Genomic DNA, 24870 nt, shown 5'->3' with positions numbered 1-24870 from the left:
TGTGACAATATGATGCCAGATCAGAAAAGTAAGTTTCAAAGCACCGTCTTCAGGGGTTGAAGTCATAAATCAATGAATACGTTCCCATATTTTAAATTTAAATACATACACAGCAAATGGGTAAGAGGAGGAGAGAGCTTCTGTGTAGGCCTGTTTCTCACTGTCTATAGTCACCAGTTTTATTTGGATTTTTTTTTAAAGAACATGTCTATTATTACCAATAAGCATTCAACCAGGAAAGAGAATGAGAGACTGTTTAGGAATCTAAGAGACCAGGAAAGAGAATGAGAGACTGTTTAGGAATCTAAGAGACTTCCATCATCAATAATGATGAAGTAATAGTGATTTGGACCATAGCAAAAGGGAAAATTCATTGAGCAGAAAACAAAGTAAAATGAGAAAGAAAAAGAAAATTTTAAGGAAGAATCAAAAGTGCTGGCTCCTGGCTAAATTGATATTTTTGCTGCATTATTCATTAAGATAGGGGTTTTTTTGGGGGGGTGGGGGGAGTCCCATCATTATGCTGCCTATTTCACCTGACTCCACAAAGCAAATAATAATACAAAAGTAAATAAGTTTTGAGTTATTGAGAGCACTTATTGTTGCTGTGACTTGAGATGAAAACACTCTATAATTGTGTCTGTCTGATAAGGAATACACAGATGGGCCCGTTATGCAACTGCAAATGGAGATCATATATTAAACCTGTGATAAGGTACCTAAATAGACATGTTATTTATAAATATTGCTGCAGCCTTGGAATGGAAAATATAAAATACATAATAAATGAAAGTTTTAAGATAATATAATATAGAACTGGGATATTAAAATGATTTATTACCTTGATAGAATCTTTTCTAGCCTCAATATTGGGTAAAACTAGGACCATGCTAAGGCAAAAAAAAAAAAAAGTATGCAGCAATAGAGAATATTTCATTTCACTTAGGAGAGGAAATATAGGGATTCAAACATATGGCGCAACAAGAAAGGTGTCCTTATCACCTCTGTTGTACTGTCTCAATCTTTCCTTTAATTGGCATTTAATTTTACTGTTTCACCATGGCAAGCCAGCAAAATGTGTTATGTAAAACTGTTCAGATTATAAAATGCTGATCTTGCTTATTTTTTTTTTTTTAATTGGTGAGGTCCTTCTTTCAAAGGAAATTCTACCCATACCCAACATGACAGCTTTTCAGGCTTTTAAAAATGCTTGAAAGGAATCTCACAGCCATATTGACTCCATTCAAACTGCTTTGAAAAGGAGCATTTAAGTATGTTTTATTTATGTTTACGATGTCGTGCAAGCACAGATAATATTTTTAGTAGAAAATGTATATGTATAACCCTAGGAAAAAACAAGAAAATTTGCATGAAACTGCTGAAGCAAAAGTAAGGCACCATAAATAAACATGTATTACTTCCTTTATTTAGTTCTTGAAAAATGCTTCTCTGAAAACTAATGGTTTTCAATCCTGCATGTAATCTGGTTATTACCAGGATAAAAACCAAGATCTGAAGGTAATTTATCAAAGGGCTGTAGTTCACTCATATACTAATTTGATGTTTAATGTAATGAAAATGGGATTTATTTTATGATAGAAAGATAACCTGGTTTCTGTAATGTTAGCAGTCACTGCATTTAATTCAAGGAGCATTTGTTTTTGCAGTTATGTTCCCTCTTGTAGAAGCCTCTCACTTCACACAATGTCCACTGAAGTATCAGTCTGGTGAGATTGCTTCTCACAGGAGTTAACTTGAAAGCCTGAAGTCATCAGGGGTCACCATCTGGGTAATGTACCAGGGATATTTTTCAGGAAGGGAACTGTTTAACATACAAGTAGATCTGTAGCTTTGACAAGCTTTGGAAGTAAAGTACAAAAGCAGTAGCAGTCCTTAGCCTGAAGGAACATGAAGCAAGATATGTAAGGGAACTAGTGGGGAAATGTTTTTTTTTTTTTTTTTACAAAAAAGGAAAAACAAATTATATTGAAAAATATCATATGCTTTTGCCTTGGCATGATTTGAAACATGACAGCATTTACAATGGGCAGGACTTTTATCTATAAGATATATTTCATATTTTCTAAATAAATTTATTTGGCCAAATTTGAAGATAACACCAAAAAATTCTTGCAATAAAAAATTATGGCTTGCTTAGCTGAATATGTGTGCAGTTTGAGATACAAGATGAATTTCTTGAAAGCAGACTTTTATTTGCCTTGCAAATCTTGCAATTTAAAGGTTTTACTTGTGTATTCATTACCAAAGCTCTATTTCCCTTGTTATTAAGTAGATTGGAATATTTTCTGTAAGAGTGTGTGTTGTGCTCATTGCTCAGTCGTGTCTCTTTGCGACCCCATGGACTGTGGCCCGCCAGGCTCCTCTGTCCAGTATTCTCCAGGCAAGAATACTGGAGTGGTTGCCATGCCCTTCTCCAGGGGATTGTCCAGACCCAGAGATTGAACCTGGGTCTTCTGCATTGCAGGTGGATTCTTTACCACTGAGCCACTGGGGAAGCCCTGTAAGAGTAAGAGAGTGGACATAAAACACCAAGAGATACAGAAAAACATGAAAGTTTTCCTATCTTCTGACCCTGGTATTGTGAAGTAAATTTAATTGCCTAAAAAGGTTCTTACCAGCATCCAAAATTTCCTGATTCAGTTATTTTGAGGCTGATTTTTTAGGCCAGTACATTTCAAACAATATCTGTGGAGCTTTTGGACAAGGCTTTTGTACTCCCAGTTCCTTTCAATCAAAACAGTTCTATTTTATCTTTTGATGCATTTGGGGTTATTCATATTTAATTGCCGAATTGTTCTGATGCTTTTAAACATTGTGAAAAGCTCTACTTTAGACAGAAAGCAAAAATAAGAGATGGAATAAAACAATGCACCTATCTATTCAGCTTAAAAAAGATTTGTTGAGCACCTATTTTTTATTGTATAACAGTATGAGAATACAGTATCATTGTAAAAGATTCTAACAATACTATGAAAATGTTGACTTCCTCCGGCTCCCCACTCTAAAGATCAATAATTTGGTATTAATCCTTCCAGTTCTCTTTCTACATATTTATATATACATATAGACAGATACCTTTTCTTTTATTTACATAGGGTCATTCATTGGATGTGCCTTGTTCTACATTATTTTTTATATAAATCCTAGAGCTCTTTCCATGTCAATACATATAGGTCATTTAGTGGTGTGCTGATAAATGTTTAACAACTAGCTCTCTGGGTTAAAAAAAAAATACTTGATTTGCAACATTTGCTGATTCCTGCAGTGTTAATACCGGAGAAGGCAATGGCAACCACTCCAGTACTCTTGCCTGGAAAATCCCATGGGCGGGGGAGCCTGGTGGGCTGCAGTCCATGGGGTCACTAGGAGTCGGACATGACTGAGCGACTTCACTTTCACTTTTCACTTTCATGCATTGGAGAAGGAAATGGCAACCCACTCCAGTGTTCTTGCCTGGAGAATCCCAGGGACAGGGGAGCCTGGTGGGCTGCCATCTATGGGGTTGCACAGAGTCGGACACAACTGAAGTTACTTAGCAGCAGCAGCAGCAGCAGTGTTAATACACCCAATACCGGTGTGAAGTCATCGAAGGAGGAATTTGGAAAGGATGTACACTGTTGGCTCTTGTAAATGATTAGAAAACACACCACTGAGTCAGTTCTTCTTCTGTCTCTCTCTTTTTTGGGGGGGCGGGGGGGATCTTATCTTGAAACGAATTGAGACTTACAGAAAAGTTGCAAATACAGCACAGAATTCCCTAAACCTTTTTCCACCAATATTAACATCTTGCATAACCATAGTGCCGTTGTTAAATTTAAGAAATTAGCATTAGTATTATGCTATTAACTCATTTATTTTGGATTTCTTCAGTTTTCCACTATTTGTTGTTTTTGTTCCAGGATCCTATCTAGTATACCACAGTGCGTTTAATTGCCATGTCTCCTCTCATCTCATAGTTTCTTAGTATCAATCTTTTTCATTCTTACATAGGGTTTCATATTATGAGTATATCAGTCTTTCATAGACAGATATGTTGGTAGATTTTTTAACCATATTAACAGAGTCATTATATTAACAATAATACTCTGAACTTCCTTGTACATGCCCCTATAGACACATATAGGCATGCTTCCCAGGTGGTGCTATTAGTAAAGAATCAGCCTGCCAGTGCAGGAGACATAAAAGACACGGGTTTAATTTCTGGGTCAGAAACATCCCCTAGAGAAGGGCATGGCAACCCACTCCAGTATTCTTGACTGGAGAATCCCATGGACAGAGGAGCCTGGCAGGCTATAGTCCATGGGGTCACAAAGAGTCAGACATGACTGAAATCAGACATAGACTCTTAAGTATGGATTTGATGAGATTATATTTTTGATGAGATTTAATTGGTTTGATTTTATTGGATAAAAAGAACTGTTGTAAATAGGCCTTTACTGATGTGGTGGTTGATGCCCTGACCAGTAATGCTGAAGAAGCTGAAGATGAACGGTTCTATGAAGACCTATGGAGAAGGCAATGGCAACCCACCCCAGTACTCTTGCCTGGAAAATCCCATGGACAGAGGAGCCTAGTAGGCTGCAGTCCATGGAGTCGCTAGGAATTGGACACGACTGACCGACTTCACTTTCAATTTTCATTTTCATGCATTGCAGAAAGAAATGGCAACCCACTCCAGTGTTCTTGCCTGGAGAATCCCAGGGATGGGGGAGCCTGGTAGGCTGCTGTCTATGGGGTCGCACAGAGTCAGACACGACTGAAGCGACTTAGCAGCAGCAGCAGCAGCATGAAGACCTATAAGACCTTTTAGAACAATACCCAATGCAAAATCAGAAAGTCAAGAAACACCTGGAGTAACAGGCAAATTTGGCCTTGGAGTACAGAATGAAGCAGGGCAAAGGCTAATAGAGTTTTGCCAAGAGAACACACTGATCATAGCAAACACCCTCTTTCAACAGCACAAGAGAAGACTCTACACATGGACATCACCAGATGGTCAACACTGAAATCAGATTGATTATATTCTTTGCAGCCAAAGGTTGAGAAGCTCTATAAAGTCAGCAAAAACAAGACCAGGAGCTTGCTGTGGCTCAGACCATGAACTCCTTATTGCCAAATTCAGACTTAAATAGAAGAAAGTAGGGGAAACCACTAGACTATTTAGGTATGACCTAAATTAAATCCCTTACAGTTATACAGTAGAAGTGAGAAATAGATTTAAGGAACTAGATCTGATAGACAGAGTACCTGATGAACTATGGATGGAGGTTCATGACATTGTACAGGAGACCAGGATCAAGACCATCCCCAAGAAAAAGAGATGCAAAAAAGGCAAAATGGCTGTCTGAGGAGGCCTTACAAATAGCTGTGAAAAGAAGAGGAACGAAAAGCAAAGGAGAAAAAGAAAGATATACCCGTTTGAATGCAGAGTTCCAAAGAATAGCCAGGCTCCTCCATCCATGGGTTTTTCCAGGCAAGAGTACTGGAGTGGGGTGCCATTGCCTTCTCCAAAAGAATAGCAAGGAGAGATAAAACAGCCTTCCTCAGTGATCAGTGCAAATAGAGGAAAACAGTAGAATGGGAAAGACTAGAGATCTCTTCAAGAAAATTAGAGATACCAAGGGAACATTTTATGCAAAGATGGGTTCAATAAAGAACAGAAATGGTACAGAACTAATAGAAGCAGAAGATATTAAGAAGAGATGGCAAGAATACACAGAAGAACTGTACAAAAAAGATCTTCTGACCCAGATAATCACAATGGTGTGATCACTCACCTAGAGCCAGACATCCTGGAATGTGAAGTCAAGTGGGCCTTAGAAAGCATCACTAGGAACAAAGCTAGTGGAGCTGATGGAATTCCAGCTGAGCTATTTCAAATCCTAAAAGATGATGCTGTGAAAGTGCTGCACTCAATATGCCAGCAAATTTGGAAAACTCAGCAGTGGCCACAGGACTGGAAAAGGTCAGTTTTCATTCCAATCCCAAAGAAGGGCAATGCCAAAAATGCTCAAACTACCACACAATTACACTCATCTCACACACTAGTAAGGTGGTGCTCAAAATTCTCCAAGCCAGGCTTCAGCAATACATGAACCATGAACTTGCAGATGTTCAAGCTGGTTTTAGAAAAGGCAGAGGACCCAGAGATCAAATTGCCAACATCTGTTGGATCATCGAAAAAGCAAGAGAGTTCCAGAAAAACATCTACTTCTGCTTTATTGACTATGCCAAAGCCTAGTCCTATTGTGTGGATCACAGTAAACTGTGGAAATTTCTGAAAGAGATGGGAATCCAAGACCACCTGATCTGCCTCCTGAGAAACCTGTATGCAGGTTAGGAAGCAACAGTTAGAACTGGACATGGAACAACAGACTGGTTCCAAATAGGGAAAGGAATACATCAAGGCTGTATATTGTCACCCTGCTTATTTAACTTATCTGCAGAGTACATCAGAAGAAACGCTGGGCTGGATGAAGTACAAGCTGGAATCAAGATTGCTGGGAGAAACATGAATAACCTCAGATATGCAGATGACACCACCCTTATGGCAGAAAGTGAAGAAGAACTAAAGAGCCTCTTGATGAAAGTGAAAGAGGAGCGTGAAAAAGTTGGCTTAAAGCTCAACATTCAGAAAACGAAGATCATGGCATCCGGTCCCATCACTTCATGGCAAATAGATGGGGAAACAGTGGAAACAGTGACATACTTTATTTCGGGGGGCTCCAAAATCACTGCAGATGGTGACTGCAGCCATGAAATTAAAAGACGCTTGCTCCTTGGAAGGAAAGTTATGACCAACCTAGACCGCATATTAAAAAGCAGAGACGTTACTTTGTCAACAAAGGTCCATCTAGTCAAGGCTGTGGTTTTTCCAGTAGCAATGTTTGGATGTGAGAATTGGACTATAAAGAAAGCTGATTGCCAAAGAATTGATGTTTTTGAATTGTGGTGTTGGAGAACTCTTGCGAGTCCCTTGGACTGCAAGGAGATCCAACCAGTTCATCCTAAAGGAGATCAGTTCTGTGTGTTCATTGGAAGGACTGATGTTGAAGCTGAAACTCCAATACTTTGGCCACCTGATGCAAAGAGCTGATACATTTGAAAAGACCCTGATGCTGGAAAAGATTGAAGCCAGAAGAAGGGAACAACAGAGGATGAGATGGTTGGCTGGCATCACCAAGTCAGTGGACATGAGTTTGGGTAAACTCCGGGAGTTGGTGATGGACAGGGAGGCCTGGCATGCTGCAGTCCATTGGGTCGCAAAGAGTCAGACACGACTGAGCGACTGAACTGAACTGATGTGGTAGTGAGCTGTGGGGTTGGAGAAGCATTCTGCGAGCCTATATTTAGGTCTCAGTCTTTAGTGAGCTTTTCCTCTGGACTGTGAACTTCACACTAATTTTTGAGTTTTGTTTTTTTTTTTCTTCCCCCATCAGGTGAACAGGATGGCTAGATTAGATTGAAGTTGGGAATAGGCACATCTCAAAGACATTGTCAGTTTGGTTCCAGACCACTGCAACAGAGTGAATATTTTAATTGAAAAGTCACGTGAATTTTTTGGCTTCTCAGTGCATATAAAAGTTATGTTGATAACACAATGTTTTATATTAATTATACAATAGCATTATGTCTACAAGAAACAATGGACATACCTTAATTGAGAAATACTTCATTGCTGGAACCATCATCTGAGTCTTCAGCAAGTCATAAACTTTTTGACTGATGGATGGCCTTGCCTCCACGTTGACAGCTACTGACTGATCAGGGTGGTGGCAATGAGGGCTAGGGGTGGCTGTGGCAATTTCTTAAAATAAGTCAACAATGAAGTTTGCTTCAGGGAGTGACTCTTCCTTTCACAAATGATTTCTCTGCAGCATGCAATGCTGTTTGATAGCATTTTACCCACAGTAGAACTCCTTTCAAAATTGGAGTCAATCCTCTCAAAACCTTTCCCTGGCTTATCAACTAAGTTTATGTAATCGTCTAATTTCTTTGTTGTCATTTCAACAGTCTTTACAGCATCTTCCCCAGGAGTAGACTCCATCTCAAGAAACCACTTTCTTTGCTCATCCATAAGAAGCAATTCCTCTTCTTTTAAAGTATTATCTTAAAATTGCAGCAATTCACTCACATCTTCAGGCTCCACTTCTAATTCTAGTTCTCTTTATATTTCTACCTTTATATTTCTGCAGTTACTTCCTCCACTGAAGTCCTGAACCCTTCAAAGTCACCCAAGAGGGCCAAACTCCTGTTGATGTTGATATTTTGACCTCCTCCCATGAACCACAAATATTCTTAATGGTATCTAGAATCCTTTCCAGAAGGTTTTTAATTTAATTTGCCTAGATTCACCAGAGGAACCTCTATCTATAGCAGCTGTAGCTTTATGAAGTGTATTTCTTAAATAATGAGACTTGAAAGCTGAAATGACTCCTTGATCCATGGGTTGCAGAATGGATGTTGTGTTAGGAGACACGCAAACAACATTAATCTCATTGTACATCTCCATCAGAGCTCTTGGGTGACCACATGCATTGTCAATGAGCAGTAATAATTTGAAAGGAATCTTTTTGTTTTGCGCAGTAGGTCTCAACAGTGGGCTTAAGGTATTCAAGAAAACATGTCATAAACAGACGTGCTGTCATCCAGGCTTTGTTGTTCCATTTACAGAGCATAGCCTGGGTGAATTTAGCATAATTCTTATGTGCCATAGGATTTGCAGAGTGGTAAATGAGCGCTGGCTTCAACTGAAAGTCATCAGCTGCATTAATCCCTAACAAGACAGTCAGCCTGTCCTTTGAAGCTTTGAAACCAGGCATTGACCTTCTTCCAATAGAAAACCACTTCTTCTACTTGAAAAGTCTGTTGTTTAATATGTAGGCAGCTCAATAATTATCTTAACTAAGTTCTTCTGGATAACTTGCTGTAGCTTGTACATCAGCACTTGCTGCTTCACCTTGCACTTTCATGTGATAGAGACGACTTCTTTCCTTAAACTTCATGAACCAATGTCTGCTGGCTTCAGACTTTCCTTCTGCAGCTTTCTCACTTCTCTCAGCCATCACAGAATAAAAGGGGAGTCCTTTCTCTGAATGAGGCGTTGGTTTAAGGGAATGTTGTTGCTGGCTTGATCCTCCAGACCACTAAAAACTTTCTCCAAATCAGCAATAAGGCATTTCTACTTTCTTATCATTCATGTGTACACTGGAGTAGCACTTTTGATTTCCTTCAAGAACTTTTCCCTTGCATTCACAACTTGTTTAACTGGCATAAGAGGCCTGTCTCAGCTTTCAACATGCCTTCCTTGCTAACCTTCATCATTTCTAGCTTTTGATTTAAAGTGTGACTCTTCCTTTCACTTGAACACCCAGAGGCCATTGTACGGTTAACTGGTTGTTTCAACATTGCTGTGTCTCAGGGAATGGGAAGGCTGGAGGAGAGCAAGAGAGATGGGGGAATGGCCAGTAGAGCAGTCAGAACACACACAGAATTTGTCAATTAAGTTTTCCATCTTATATGGGCATGGTTCTGGAGAAGGCGATGGCACCCCACTCCAGTACTCTTGCCTGGAAAATCCCATGGACAGAGGAGCCTGGTAGGCTACAGTCCATGGGGTCGCGAAGAGTTGGACACGACTGAGTGACTTCACTTTCACTTTTCACTTGCATGCATTGGAGAAGGCAATGGCAACCCACTCCAGTGTTCTTGCCTGGAGAATCCCAGGGACGGGGGAGCCTGGTGGGCTGCTGTCTATGGGGTCACACAGAGTCGGACATGACTGAAGTGACTTAGCAGCAGCAGCAACATGGGCATGGTTCGTGGCATTCCAAAGCAGTTAAGGTAATAATATCAAAGATCACTGATCACAGATCACCACAACAAATATATTGATAATAATAACGAAAAAGTTTGAAATATTGTGAGAATTACAAACATGTGACACAGAGACACAAAGTGAGCAAATGTTGTTGGAAAAATGGTGTTAATAGACTTTCTGGACACGGGGTGGCCACAAACCTTCCATTCTTAAAAATCATAATATTTGTGAAGCACAATAAAGCAAAATGCAGTTAAGAAATGTAGGCCTGTATGTGATTATTTCTTTAGGGCAGATTCTTAGAAGTAGAATTCCTTGGTCCAGGAACATTCCCAGTATAAATTTTGATAGACAATCAATAGCAATCGCAAAAGTGCTTTCCAAAAGCAATTTACCACTTTATAGACCTATCAGCAGTGTATAAGCAAGAGTACTTCTTGACTCCCAGGTGCCAAGTTAGGGACCAGGACAAAAAGATGAAGAAGACACAGTACCTGTCCTTTCAGTGCTTAAAATTATGAGGCATTCATATAAGTAGGTATCTTCAATGTAGCATGGTAAGTTCTGCGACACGGTTCAGAAAGAGAAAGACCATACCGCTTTGTGAAATGCTCTAGATAGTCAAGATCAACACTGTCCAACAGAAATATAACCCAAACCACATATAGAGTTTTAAATTTTATAATTGCCACATTAAAAATGTGATAAGGAACTGGTGGAGTTAATTTAAATAAATTTTGATGTGATCAAATATATATATATATAAAATATTAACATTTCAGCATGTAATCAATATAAAAATTATTAATTGGATAGTTTACATGATCTCCTTTATATTAAGTCTTTGACTCTGACTAATCACATTTCAAATGTTTGGTAGACACGTGTTGCCACGTTGTGGCTGCCATATTAGACAGTACAGACCTAGGTCATTCAGCATGCATTTCCTGTATCTACTTCTGAAGCATTTCTCCCTGAAGTCTCTCCCTTATAAATGTATATTTGCCTATTTAAGGGGATTGGAATGGGGAAGTATTATCGATTATAAACATTACTAGACACCATCAGTCTTAATTATGAGAAACAAAGGCCAACATCCTAACACAGAGTGCAGAGAAATAACTGCAGAGAGACTTGGAGGTTTCAGCCTATAGAAATATGCAAAAAGTGCTTCTTACGAAGTCAGCCTGCCTTGAGAGCCAAGATGCTTGATTGACTTTGACAACTGGGGACAGCGAGATACTCCATTTGTTACCTTAACTTGGTAATAAATTTATAATTTCAGAGCATAGCTTTTTGCAATTGGATAAAGCAAGAAGGATAAGAATTATAAAATCTATGCGACTCAGCACCAAGGAACATTTGTGAGGAGAGCATTAGGAACTACCATTCTTAATCAACTGAAAAGACATTACTCCTAGAATATCTGAACAGGCAGACACATTCTGTCCAGACATTGAATTTCAGGGTAGTGCAAATATTGGAATGGTACTTCTTGAGAGATCTGGGTAGTGTCCAACTCCACTCATTGAGCTTGTATATTTTTATATAGTTTATATATGTCTTTAGGAAAAAGAATTTTGACTTTGAGGTCAGGAGTCATTGTATTAGATCTACTGTAACCAGCAGTGCTCATTTGTAGGTAAATGTTCTGGCATTGTGCGATTTAGTTTTATTACTTTCTATACCTGGAGAAGGAAATGGCAATCCACTCCAGTACTATTGCCTGGAAAATCCCATGGACAGAGGAGCCTGGTAGGCTACAGCCCACAGGATCGCAGAGAGTCAGACACGACTAAGCGACTTGTATAGTGTATAGTATACCACTCTAATGACAGAAAGTGAAGAGGAACTAGAGAGCCTCTTGATGAGGGTGAAGGAGGAGAGTGAAAAAGCTGGCTTAAAACTAAATATTAAAAAAAAAAAACTAATATGGCATATGGTCCCTTTATTTCATGGCAAATAGAAGAATAAAACGTGGAAGCAGTGACAGATTTCCTCTTCTTGGGCTCTAAACTCACAGCAGAACAGCAGATGGTGACTGCAGCCATGAAATTAGACAACAATTGCTTCTTGGAAGGAACGCTATGACAAACCTAGATAGTGTGTTTAAAAAGCAAAGACATCACTTTGCCGACAAAGGTCTGTATAGTCAAGGCTATGATCTTTCCAGTAGTCACATGCAGTTGTGAGAGCTGGACCATAAAGAAGGCAAGCACTGAAGAATTGATGCTTTTGAACCGTGGTGCTGGAGAAGACTCTTGATAGTCCCTTGGACTGCAAGGAGATCAAACAAGTCAATCTTAAAAGAAATCAATGCTGAATACTCATTGAAAGGACTGGTGCTGAAGCTGAAGCTCCAATACTTTGGCCACCTGATGAGAACAGCCAACTCATTGTAAAAGACCCTGTTGCTGGGAAAGATTGAGGGAAAGAGAAGAGGGTGACAGAGGATGAGATGGTTGGATGAAATCACCAATTCAATGGATTTGAGTTTGAGCAAACTCCAGGAGATAGTGATGGACAAGGAAGCCTGGTGTGCTGCAATCCATAGGGTTGTGAAGAGTTGGACATGACTTGGCAACTAAACAACAATAACTTGTAGTTTATTGGTGATCAGTTTGTGAAGTTGATTAGAGCACAGAGATAACAGGATTATAGTTCCAATCCTGTTTTTGAGTTTTCGTACCACTCTTCTCTTTCCTGACTGAGCTCTGGTCACACTGAACTCCTTAGTGTTCTTCACATAATTCATATAAGACTTCCGGGCTTTCTGTAATTCCTTTTCCCTTCTTCCTTGGAGGTTTTTAAACTAGATATTCATATGGGTTCACTTCATTCAAATCTTGGTTCAAATATTACATACTCCAGAAGTTTTCCCTGACTACTCTAATTTTTTTTCCCTTTATAGCACTTGTTACTGATGGGTCTTATTTTACCCACATGAGTTATGGGAGGGTAGAGCTTTTGCTTTTTATTCACTGCTATAAATAGAAAAACAGTGCCTGGCCCAAACTAGGCATTCAAGAAGTACTTGTTAAATCAATATGTGAATATAACTTAACACTGCCCTGTTTGTTCATTACCAGTTGTACCCTTACTTCTAACCAGTGGGCTCATAATGTTTATACTTGGGTTTGGGGGACTTGCTTAAAGTGTGGCTATAAATATGTAACCTAGATCTGGATGGTGATCCACTAGAAGCTGAAGACTATGAATCTTCCTCATTGGGTATCCAAGGCTGATATGCAACCAATGTGTTCAACAGGCTATGTTGGTTGTTTATATCAAACATCCATATTTGTCAGCCAATACCTTTGCATTGATGGCTGTTTATTACCTTTTCCTGTATTCCCGACATTCCCCATGTACCCAGCATATGCTTTGAAAATACCTGTTGAATGAATCAATAAATACATCCCCATAATAGAAGTACTGCCGTATCTTTCCCATGGGTGTGTTGGTATATCCTGAAGTTCAATATAGTTTTATACATTGGTCTTAGTGTTAAAAAAAATATTATTTCTAAAATATATATATATATATATATATATCATTTCTAACAGAACTCAAACACTAGAGTTGCTTAGTTACCCCAATCTACCCTGCACATAAATGCTCTCTTTGATTTCTTTTCACATCTCAGTATGTAGAAGTTCAGTTTGGAGGAGAGAAAAGACCCATAGCCTTGCCATGGTACCCATAGTCTGTAGCAAGTCACTTTCATTAGGTATTCATGCAAATGTACATTACAAACAACTTGTTACCTAGAAAGGATACAACTAAACTAAAAAAAAAATTATCAAGTTTTACCACCCTCAAAGGGTATTTGACTAATTATGCATACCTTTTTATCTGTCTTGATTGTCTGGAAGCAATCCATTCCATTTATGATGAAAAATTAAACCTTATTTTATTATTTTGAAATGATTCTCAGCACATGTATTTTCTCTCTCATTAAGTGCCCTCGTGTCTGACTCTTTGTGACCCCATAGACTATACAGTCCATGGAATTCTCCAGGCCAGAATACTGGAGTGGGTAGCCTTTCCCTTCTCCAGGGAATCTTCCCAACCCAGGGATCAAACCCAGGTCTCCTACATTGCAGGTGGATTCTTTACCAGCTGAGCCACAAGGGAACCCCCCCCCCCTCAAGAAACTAGCTTACCTTAAATAAAGTATATAAAATAGCCCTTGATCTTCAAACTGAGAACTACTATGCCTTTTGTTCTTTTTGGCCCATCTAATTTCAAAACAATATCTGAACCAAGAAAGTCAAACACATTTTCAATGTAACTTCTAATACCCATCATATTCAAAGTATTTGGGGAGTGAATAGACTGAATTTTCTATAAAGCTGATGAATACCTTTAATTGGAGAGAGTATGTTAAACCAGCTGTACTTTGAGCAAGGAAATCTCAGGGATGTCCTAATAGAGCTCTATTAGCATGCCATCCTGTACCTTATTCAGAACCAGTATCATCTGAGTTTCCGTTGTTTCCAATAATTGCAAGAGAAATTCATAAGACAGTACTGGCCTTAATCCAAATAAAAGGGTAGAAACCAATTAAATGCTTAAAAGTTTTCAGTATAAATTAGAAGGTAGGTGTTAGAAATCTCTTTGGCTCAACTCAAAGTGGATGAATGATTTTTAAATAGGCTATCTGGCTAGCTTTCCTGTTCTTGGTTGCTAATTCATATGCTATATATTTGTGTTAGACATATAAATTAGCCCCTATCAGTCCACCTAGGAACAAAAAGGAAAATATGAGATGGCTTATGAACAGATAAACTTTTTTTCCCTTTTGGTTGATGTTGAAAATTGCAGTGAGAAAACAAAGGATTACCCCACCTTCTGTCCTAGGCACTGTTTTCTCCTAACATTCTCTTCACTCAGTAATCTCAATCATTCTCACTTCAGCTATTGCTTATGTGCCTATTTGATTCTGCAGTCTTTCCCTAGCCTTTATGTTTCTCCAGAATTTCAAACCCTTGTGTCTGACATGACTTTTCTAGATAATCCTTCAGTCCCTGGAACCTGGCATCTCCAAATGTGAATTCACTATATTCCTCCTGGGGTTTCCCAGGTGGCACTAGTAGTAAAGAACCTGCCTGCCAATGCAGGAGACATAAGAGATGTGGGTTTGATCCCTGGGTCAGGAAGATCCCCTAGAGGAGGGCATGGCAACCCACTCCACTATTCTTGCCTTAAGAATCCCATGGACAGAGGAGCCTGGTGGGCTGCGGTCCATAAGGTCACAAGGAGTCGGACATGACTGAAGCGACCTGGCATGCATGCACACATATTCCGCCCATCACTCCTCCCTTCCCCAGACCACCTAGTAAGCATTTAATAAACACATATCTGGTACCAACTATTTGTAGCTAGTACTAAGCTAAGTGTGAAATCCCTAACTCTGTTAATGGTTCCACCATGCTTTCAGTTCAGTTCAGTTGCTCAGTCGTGTCCAACTCTTTGCAACCCCATGAATCGCAGCACGCCAGGCCTCCCTGTCCATCACCAACTCCTGGAGTTCACTCAAACTCACATCCATCTAGTCAGTGATGCATCCAGCCATCTCATCCTCTGTCGTCCCCTTCTCCTCCTGCCCCCAATCCCTCCCAGCATCAGAGTCTTTTCCAATGAGTCAACTCTTTGCATGAGGTGGCCAAAGTACTGGAGTTTCAGCTTTAGCATCATTCCTTCCAAAGAACACCCAGGGCTGATCTCCTTCAGAATGGACTGGTTGGATCTCCATGCAGTCCAAAGGACTCTCAAGAGTCTTCTCCAACACCACAGTTCAAAAGCATCAATTCTTCGGCGCTCAGCCTTCTTCACAGTCCAACTCTCACATCCATACATGACCACAGGAAGAACCATAGCCTTGACTAGACAGACCTTTGTTGGCAAAGTAATATCTCTGCTTTTCAATATGCTATCTAGGTTGGTCATACCTTTCCTTCCAAGGAGTAAGCGTCTTTTAATTTCATGGCTGCAGTCACCATCTGCAGTGATTTTGGAGCCCCAAAATATAAAGTCTGATACTGTTTCCACTCAGGCTCAAAATCTTAATCATTTTGGTTTCCGTCACTCTTTCCTATGCCCATCCCCAGCACACCTACACACGTGCACATTAGTGCAAGCACACACCCACCCACTCATACACAGAGCTTGTTGCCAAATCCTGAGATGATGTTTATGCAATTTCTCCTTAAAGAATCACCTTCTTTGCATTCACACAGCTACCACCCTAAATGAGGCACTCATCATTTTTCACCTACATTATTACAATGCCATGCCAATTTGTGTTCTTGCCAGAACTTTAGCCTCCGATCCATCCTTCTCCACATTACTACTGATTTTATCTTTTTACAAAGAGTGCTCTGATGATATCATTTATTTGCCTAGAAACCATCAGTGCTCCTCATTGCTATCAAATTAATCTTCCTAAAGAAAACTGATCCTATTACTCATCTATTCAGAAAATGGCAGTGTCTCCCAGTTGCCCAGTAAATTGAATCCAAATAGCTAAGTGTGGCATTCAATGTCCTCTACAATATGGCCCTTATCTACTATTCTGGCCTTAATTTCCACTAACTTCTATACATAGTTAAACTTCAATCAACCCTAGCAACTTCCTTTGCCTCAAATACATCCTGTGCTTTTACAAAGTCATATTTTGTTCAGCCTGCCCCCTCACCCCACCCATTCCGCACACCTGCCCCACACATCTTTCAAAGTCTATCTCAAATCCTACTTTCTTCATAAAACCATCCTTGATCAACTAAGTCAATTTTACTCTATTGTTCCTTTAAAACATTTCTTTTAAAACAAAAGTTTCTTTTTTCTCCCCCAGATGGCAAACATCACACATGTTCATTGTAAAAAATATAGACAATACAGAAATCATAAAGATGAAAATTAAACTCCTCCATAATCCCCCCATACTGTTAATGTGTTGGGGTATATCCTCTCAGCCCTTTCTCCAGACAGCAACATATGTACACACACATACACACGCACACAGACACATACACGATATAGATCATGCTATTCATACTGTTTAGTAGCCTGATGTTTTTCATTTGATGCATCATAAATATTTCCCATGCCATTACATAGTCTTCTGCAACATGATTTAATAACCACTTAATCTTGTACTATTTATAATATCATCAGTTATTTAATTAATCTTCTACGGCTTGTTTTCTTGCAGCAGTACATTTGTTCGGCCTGACTTGGCAGTTGCAACCCGCTGAAGGACAGCTCTATGAAAATGGAGTTAGCAAGGGGAACAGAGGGACCGAATCCATGGATACTACTTACTCTCCAATTGGAGGAAAAGTTTCCGATAAATCAGAGAAAAAAGGTACAGATCAAAATGATTGATTGATTATTGATTACTTTTTTTCCAGTTTGGTCATCAGTGCCAAATCTGGGATGGTTTCATTTCACATTAAATTTCATGATCACTCAAAAGAAATACTCTACGTGAACAGAATAAATACATGTAAATGTCTTATGAAAAGAGATTCTCTATTGCCTTGAGTATAAACCAATTAAACTTTTCAAATATATTGGCAATTTTCAAAATAGATAAATATTTACAGGATGGAGGTTTCAATACAATGGAAATTGCATTTTACATATAGCTACCCTGAAGCAACATGGGATTTTGATTAAGTTCTCTGTGTTCAAGCTGAGCATTTATATATATCATTTTTCAAAGGGTATATGGAAATTTCTTCTGTTTATAAGAAAATGCCTTCTGTGTGTGATACAAGGGTGAATGTTTATGTCAATGTGGGGGAATATGAATTGTTTCCTCTTTGGGAAACATGAATTCTTCCTAGCTGGGGAAAAGAAAAAAACACTTTGAGCATTGAATTGTTAAATTTAACCAACCTAAGCTTGAACTACCTGACTTATTTACAATAAATATCACAGTACCAGCAGTCTGAACATCTTATTTCATGCTAAATTATCTTAGTCTTAAAATTCAAATATTGAAAATTTGTATTGTGATTTCTCTTGATTTGTCTTGATGTAAGATACAGTATAGAAGAGCCATGTAAAATATCAGTACATCATTTCCAAAAGTAAAAGTTGCAAACAAAATGTATGACCACCACTATTCTAAAAATATTTTTAGATCAAATATAAACAAATGAATAAATGAATGACTCAAACCCTACCCTTAAGAAGCTTATAATTTTATACGGGTGGAAAAACAGTTTTGGTTCACTAGTTGAAAATAGATTTTTATAGTTATTCTGATTACTATGCTTGTGTTTTTAGTTCCTTTTGTGGAGTTATCTTGGGGTCTTGTTTGGTTTTATTTTTTGCTTTGCAAAAAGGAATTTTCCTTTGGTCTATGCTTTAGTAAAAAATTAATGGTTAGGGTTCAGGAAAACATTATGGTTTATTCTAGTTTTCAATTCACAATGCAGTTTGCTTTATGTCCTTCCTTAGAATTAATGTTTCTAGCCTGAGCTGACCTTTCCCAGCAATTTCATTGTTACTGCTGAGAGGGGTTGAGGGTAGTACAGGGGTCACAGATGGCAGAGGAAAGGGTCTGAATACACTTGGGCTTGGATATTTTCTCCCTTACCTTCTCTCCTACTATTTATTTAATTCCTTTATATCTGCAAGTACAAGAGCCACCATTTGGCATCATATGCCTAGGTTTTGCCAGGCACACTGAAAATCACGAATTATCTGTTTGGTAAAAAATAACAGGTTATCACATAGCTGCCATCAAAGCATATTCATTTTTTATTCTAATTCAGGTTTCTATAGTCCTTTCCAAAAAAAATAGTTTGATGATGATGATGACTAAATTGTATTAAACAATTACCATGTGCCAAAAATTACCCCAGACACTTAATATGTAGAGCTTCCCTGATAGCTCAGTTGGTAAAGAATCTGTCTACAATGTAGAAGACCCTGGTTCGATTCCTGGGTCGGGAAGATGTGCTGGAGAAGGAATAGGCTACCCACTTCAGTATTCTTTGGCTTCCCTTGTGGGTCCACTGGTAAAGAATCTGCCTGCAATGCAGGAGAGCTGGGTTCGATCCCTGGGTTGGGAAGATCCCCTGGAGAAGGGAATAGCTACCCACTCTAATATTCTGGCCTGGAGAATTCCATGGACTGTATAGTCCCTGGGGTCACAAAGAGTCAGACATGACTGAGCGACTTTCACTTTCATTTAACATGTATTATATCATGAAAGTAACACTGTGGTCCCCATTTACAAAATGGGAAATTTAAGCACAGAGGGTTTAAGTAATTTTCCCAAGGTAACAAAGCTAGAAACTGGTGGTCTGATTGCAGAGATCTGTCTCTTAACTTTTGCCTTCTACTGAAATTCACACATGAAATGTAAATAAAAATCACACAAAAAACATTTCACACACTGAAAGCAGAACCTCAGTGTCTATTCATGATATATTTTAGATAAATTCTGTATGTGTGTCCAACTCTTTGCGACCCTATGGACAAACTCTGTATACCTCTATTTTAATATATTGTGACAAGTTTCATAAATGAAAAATGTTTTTAAGTTTATGCTCAGTTACAACAAGAAACAGGCCAAAGCAATTTCAATGTAATACTTATTAAGAAGAGTCATTAAAGGTTGATGCCATATATCCCAAGTTATAATCTTAAACTGACTTTTTATGGAAGTCTAAACAAAACCTTAGCAAGAACTGCACATCATAGTCCTGCTCTGTTCGGTCTTTACTGCATATTACTTACCAAGTAAAAACACAGTGCCTCTTTTATAATGTCATGTGTATACTAAACCAGTCCTTACAGAAGATGTAATATGTCGTAAGGATATTTCCAAATGGTCAGTGTATCCTTTTACAATTTTCTAGACATCACACAAGCCCATAAATATAGTTCTAAAAACATGTCTTAATATAAACTTGAAAACCAGATTATTCCTTTTACATTGTTTTCTTTACTCTCCTAGAGAATTGGACAATATAGCATTGTAGTTAAGAGCCTGGACTCTGGAGTCAGATTTGGCTTTGAATACTGACTGATTTTGTCATTTACTGGCTCTCTAGCCTCAGGCAATTAACACAGTCTTGCTGAACCAGGGTTTCCCATGTGGCACTAGTGATAAAGAATCTGCCTGCCAACGCAGGAGACATAAGAGACTCAGGTTCAATACCTGGGTCGGGAAGATCCCCTGGAGAAGAGCATGGCAACCCACTCCAGCATTGTTGCCTGGAGAAGCCCATGGACAGAGGAGCCTGGCGGGCTACAGTCCATAGGGTCGCAAAGAGTCGGACACGACTGAAGCACTTTGGAAGCACGCATGCCTTGCTGAACCAGTGTCCTCATCTGCAACATAAGGGTGATAATAATAGTAACTGTCTCTTATAGTGGTTTTAAGAAGTAAGTGAGACAATGGATAAAAAGCATGTAGCACATATGTTAAGCATATTTTTTAATTTATAAAAATAATTATTATACGGTCAAATGATTGGAAAATTACCTTGAGTTTATTGGCATCCTACTAGCTACTATGTAATTCCCTGGTGGCTTAGACGGTAAAGGGTCTGCCTACAATGAGGAAGACCTGGGTTCAATCCCTGGGTTGGGAAGATCTCCTGGAGAAGGAAATGGCAACCCATTCCAGTATTCTTGCCCGGAAAATCCCATGGACGGAGAAGCCTAGTATGCTACAGTCCACGGGGTCGCAAAGAGTCGGACACAACTGAGCGACTTTACTTACTTTACTTGCTAGCTACTATAGATCCTGTTTTTTTTTTTTTTTTTAATTTTATTTTATTTTTAAACTTTACATAACTGTATTAGATTTGCCAAATATCAAAATGAATCCGCCACAGGTATACATGTGTTCCCCATCCTGAACCCTCCTCCCTCCTCCCTCCCCATTCCATCCCTCTGGATCCTGCTTTCTAACTGACATCAACTTTTTTCATTTCAAATGATGTCCTCCCTAGCGTTTAGATGTTTTCTCTCTTTAAAGTTTCATCTCTCTTTACTTATCAATTTAGCGTCTATTATTTTTAAATTATCATCATCTTCATCATCAAAGGCATGGATAAGTAGAATGGCACTTTAAAAATAATCAAATTCTACTGGAATTGGTCCCCCATTAACAATAGCTATGTGTATCTGCTTCTCATTAGGAGATGAAAGAATTTTCTTACCGCTTAGTTTTCAAAATGGAAGAAAAAAAGAATATTTGATTATAGACATTTAGTGTGCTAGAATTTTCTTTTTGAAATTTATCTGAATAATTTAAATTTAATTTCAAAAAGAAGACATAAGTCACAACCACATGTTGGAAGAAAAATCAGTTATCCATTGTTCAGTAATGTAGTATTGAAAGTATTGTTCTAAAACAGGCCCTACTGCCTTAGAAGCTAACAAACTAGCCATAACTCACTCTCTTTAGCTCATAAATATTATGTAACAACTGGTTTAAACAAAGAAGGGGATATAAACAAATGAGAGACTTGTTCTCAGACCTGAGTCATGTAATGTCCATAAACTGAACTACAAATAACTGCAGTGTAATTTATCAACAGATACAGAATGTTAAAATCTTAAAGATTATCAAATCCAACATCTTTATTTAAAGATGAAGAAACTGAGGTCCAGAAGGGTCAAGAACACACAGAGAGAACTGGGGCTAGAACCAAGGACACCTGGTTCTACCTCTTTTGTTTTTTCATCTGTTATTGTAATAATGTAGCACAAACTAAACATATAAATTCTAAAGAGGTTTTCTAAGGGGGTATCAGAGACAAAAACTGAGCAGCAAGAAAAGCTGTTTTATTCAGGCCATAGCAATAGACAGAACACCCCAGATTCAAAGATCAGAGTGTGTGGGCCAGGTGGTTTTGCCCAAGACTTATCGGAGGAGTACATGATTTACAGTTGGAATTGTTTTGTACTCAGGGGAAATCTCCATCACTCAGATGAACAGGAAATATTTTCTGTCTGTCTAGTTGAAGGGAAACAAATAGTTCTAATCTCAGCTAATTATTTATGAGAGAGAATGGGAAATTGGAGACTCTGTATCTGGTCTTTCAGCAGGTTCCAGCCAGAAGGGAAAGATCTGTGTAAACAAGGGAGTCGTATACAGTTCTGTGGGAGTCCTGAGAAAGAAAGGACAGAGAGCTTTAATCTAATAAATCATAGGCAAAAAGGTTTTCAACTTGGTTATTTCTGTTTATTTGTTTTGTGGTAAGCCACTTCCTAAAGCATAAAAGGGTTGGAAGGACGTCTGAAAGCAAAAGCTTGGGGGAATCTCTTAACCAGCTCTGTACTCCAGGAGCATAATGAGGTAAAATCCAGCATTGTCAGTAGCAATTTGAATGTGGAGAAAGTTTATTGGGTAGATGAGGGGACTGAATTCCTGCAGGTTGTATGCCCAAATAGAGCACCAGGAATGACAGGGGTGGGTGGAGAGACCAAAAACTAAAGGACAGTAAGCGAAATTTGCTCAGTCATGTCTGATTCTTTGTAACCCCATAGACTGTACAGTCCATGGAATTCTCCAGGCCAGAATACTGGAGTGGGTAGCTGTTCCCTTCTCCAGGGATCTTCCCAACCCAGGGATCGAACCCAGGTCTCCCGCATTGCAAGCAGATTCTTTACCAGCTGAGCCACGAGGAAAGTCCAAAGGATAATAAAGATAGCCTTTATCTCCTTTACAATTTTTGCAAAAGGCTGGCCTTGGGGAGAAGTGACATTTCATTTATGTTCATCCTACAAAACCTACCTCTGCAAAGTTGAAGAAAAAGAACTAAGATATTTTCTAGTCAACATCTGCTGACTGTACAACCATGTAAACAATGTATAGCTGATTAATATGATGCAATTTACAGCCTGTCTTGAAGATGCTTCAGCGAAGACTAAACTGTGACTGTAGCTTCACCTCTCTAGGCTCCAATTTCTCCTCTGGGGGAAAAAAAAAGGAGTTGGCTTTGCAGGGGAGAAAAAATAATTTTCCCTCTACCCTTCTAGGTTCTTGGATGAGACCCCCTTGTAATAAAAAGAAAGATAAACAGGAGAAAAACAAGCAAGTTAAATAACATGTATTCCTCCTGTATTCATGGGAGATACCCAGGAAAACTGAGCAACTCTCCAAAATGACCTAAGTCATGTGAAGACAAAAGATGTGAGGGGAGTCAGTCAAGGGAGGTTATTAGGAAAAGCACAGTAAATAGTATGGTTTATGCAGATTTAAGTCATTTCCTTCTCTGACCAGAGCTTCTAAAGAGTTAGAATTACCCTTCTCTTCCTTGTTAAGAGAATGAGTGCTTGTGTGCTCAGTGGCTCAGTCGTGTCCAACTCTTTGCGACCCCATGGACTGTAGCCCGCCAGGCTCCTCTGTCCATGGGATTCTCCAGGCAAGAATACTGGAGTGGGTTGCCATGCCCTCCTCCAGGGGACCTTCCCAACCCGGGATTGAACCCGGGTCTCTGTCACCTCCTGCACTGGTAGGCAGGTTCTTTGCCACTGAGCCATCTGGGAAGCCCAGAGAGGGGGAGATACCCATACAAATGGAGATTCCCTTATAAGTCTTGCAAAGGATAACTTTTAACTTGTAATTTTTAACTTGCTAAAGGGTCTCTTGTAAAAGGATAAGTCCTACTCACTTGTCAGATCTTTTCCTATGTCTGATGTTTCTCAAGAATAATCAACTCACGATAACCCTTATGCCAAAGAGAAATATTTTGGGGTGGCAAATTCTGCTCCCCTTCAGCTTGTAAACCTTTTGGTGGGGGAGGGGTCATGGGAAGTGAAATACTGTTTGCAAATAAAATCTTACCTGGCAATTAGAAACAGATAAGGCTTTTATCTGTTATATATTTCCAATTGCCAGGTAAGATTTCATTTGTCAGTTGGACAAGCTTGTCTCTAAGGTCCATTCTAGCTGTTTACGAGTCAGTGAATTCAAATTATGCAATAAATGAAGAACAATTAGCCGTCCCAAGTAAAACTTGACCTATTTTTGCAAAAGAGCATCTACTCCTGGAAAGTGGTTGAAATGTGTGTAAACCACGTTTTTCCCTTTAAAGTACTTGCAAAGAATTCTGTTGTAATTCAAACAGTTAATTCCCAATTTTCTGCATTATAAGTTTCAGTTTTTGACATGTATGTTAACAATAATCATCTACACTTAGAAAGCATTTACAATTTCAAAATACTTTAATGTCTTTTATCCGCATAACAGTTTTATGAGGTAGCAGCTCTTGTTACCCTTGTTTTATAGTTGAAAAGGAAAGTTCAAGAAGGTTAAGTGACTTGCGTTGCTTAGTAGACATAACTACAGGCAGAACTCAGATTAGAATCCAGTGTCTTTACTGTTATCTCAGCACCCTTCTTTGGGTCTTTTCTGTTGTTGTTGTTGTTTTTAATTCTTTTCCCTGTTATCTCAGCACCCTTCTTTGAGTCTTTTCTTTTTATAAAACATTCTTTTTTCAAGGCCAATTGTTTAAGTAATAGCTGTCCTGATCAAAGATCTCAATGCGAAGAGTGATATCCTTTCCCTAAGAGCACTTTTTTTTTTTTTGCCTTTTCTGCACTGTATTTTTTTATCTTATTTAATTGTTCTTGTAATTCCTTTTAAACCTTTTATTCTCCCACTACATGTATTACCATATCTTCCCCATGTGAATAGTCATCGGTAGTTATCCATTTCTAGTCCCACGACCAATATAAAAAGTCACCATACCCACCATGTTTTATCAGTTTTCTCTTGCTTTATCCTTAACGTCTATTTTCCAAAGCATTCTAGCTGCCATCATTACTTAATTTCAGACTTAATCTTCTTACCTGTCTCTATAGTGTTCTGCATTAAAAAAAATTATTGAAGTATAGTTGATTTACAGCATTAAATAGTTGTGTACAGCATGGTGGTGGTTTATCATTAAGTCATGTCTGACTCTTGCAACCCCATAGACTGTAGCCCACCAGGACCCTCTGTCCATGGGATTTCCCAGGCAAAAATACTGGATTGCCATTTACAGCAT

At 38.8% G+C, this 24870-nt stretch overlaps 1 protein-coding gene across 1 annotated transcript in view; it reads left to right on the top strand.

Moving 5' to 3' along the window:
* The window catches only part of TENM1 (teneurin transmembrane protein 1), a 670347-nt gene that overhangs the window by 336875 nt on the left and 308602 nt on the right, over window positions 1–24870 (top strand). The window contains exon 7 of the mRNA XM_055565537.1: window positions 17058–17210. Coding sequence (XP_055421512.1) covers window positions 17058–17210 — 153 coding nt within the window. The remainder of the gene's footprint in view (window positions 1–17057; window positions 17211–24870) is intronic.

Source organism: Bubalus kerabau, chromosome X (genome assembly GCF_029407905.1).
Source record: "Bubalus kerabau isolate K-KA32 ecotype Philippines breed swamp buffalo chromosome X, PCC_UOA_SB_1v2, whole genome shotgun sequence".
Taxonomy (NCBI): Eukaryota; Metazoa; Chordata; class Mammalia; order Artiodactyla; family Bovidae; genus Bubalus; species Bubalus kerabau.
The sequence above is the reverse complement of the archived record's forward strand: the minus strand, read 5'-3'. Positions and strand labels throughout refer to the sequence as shown.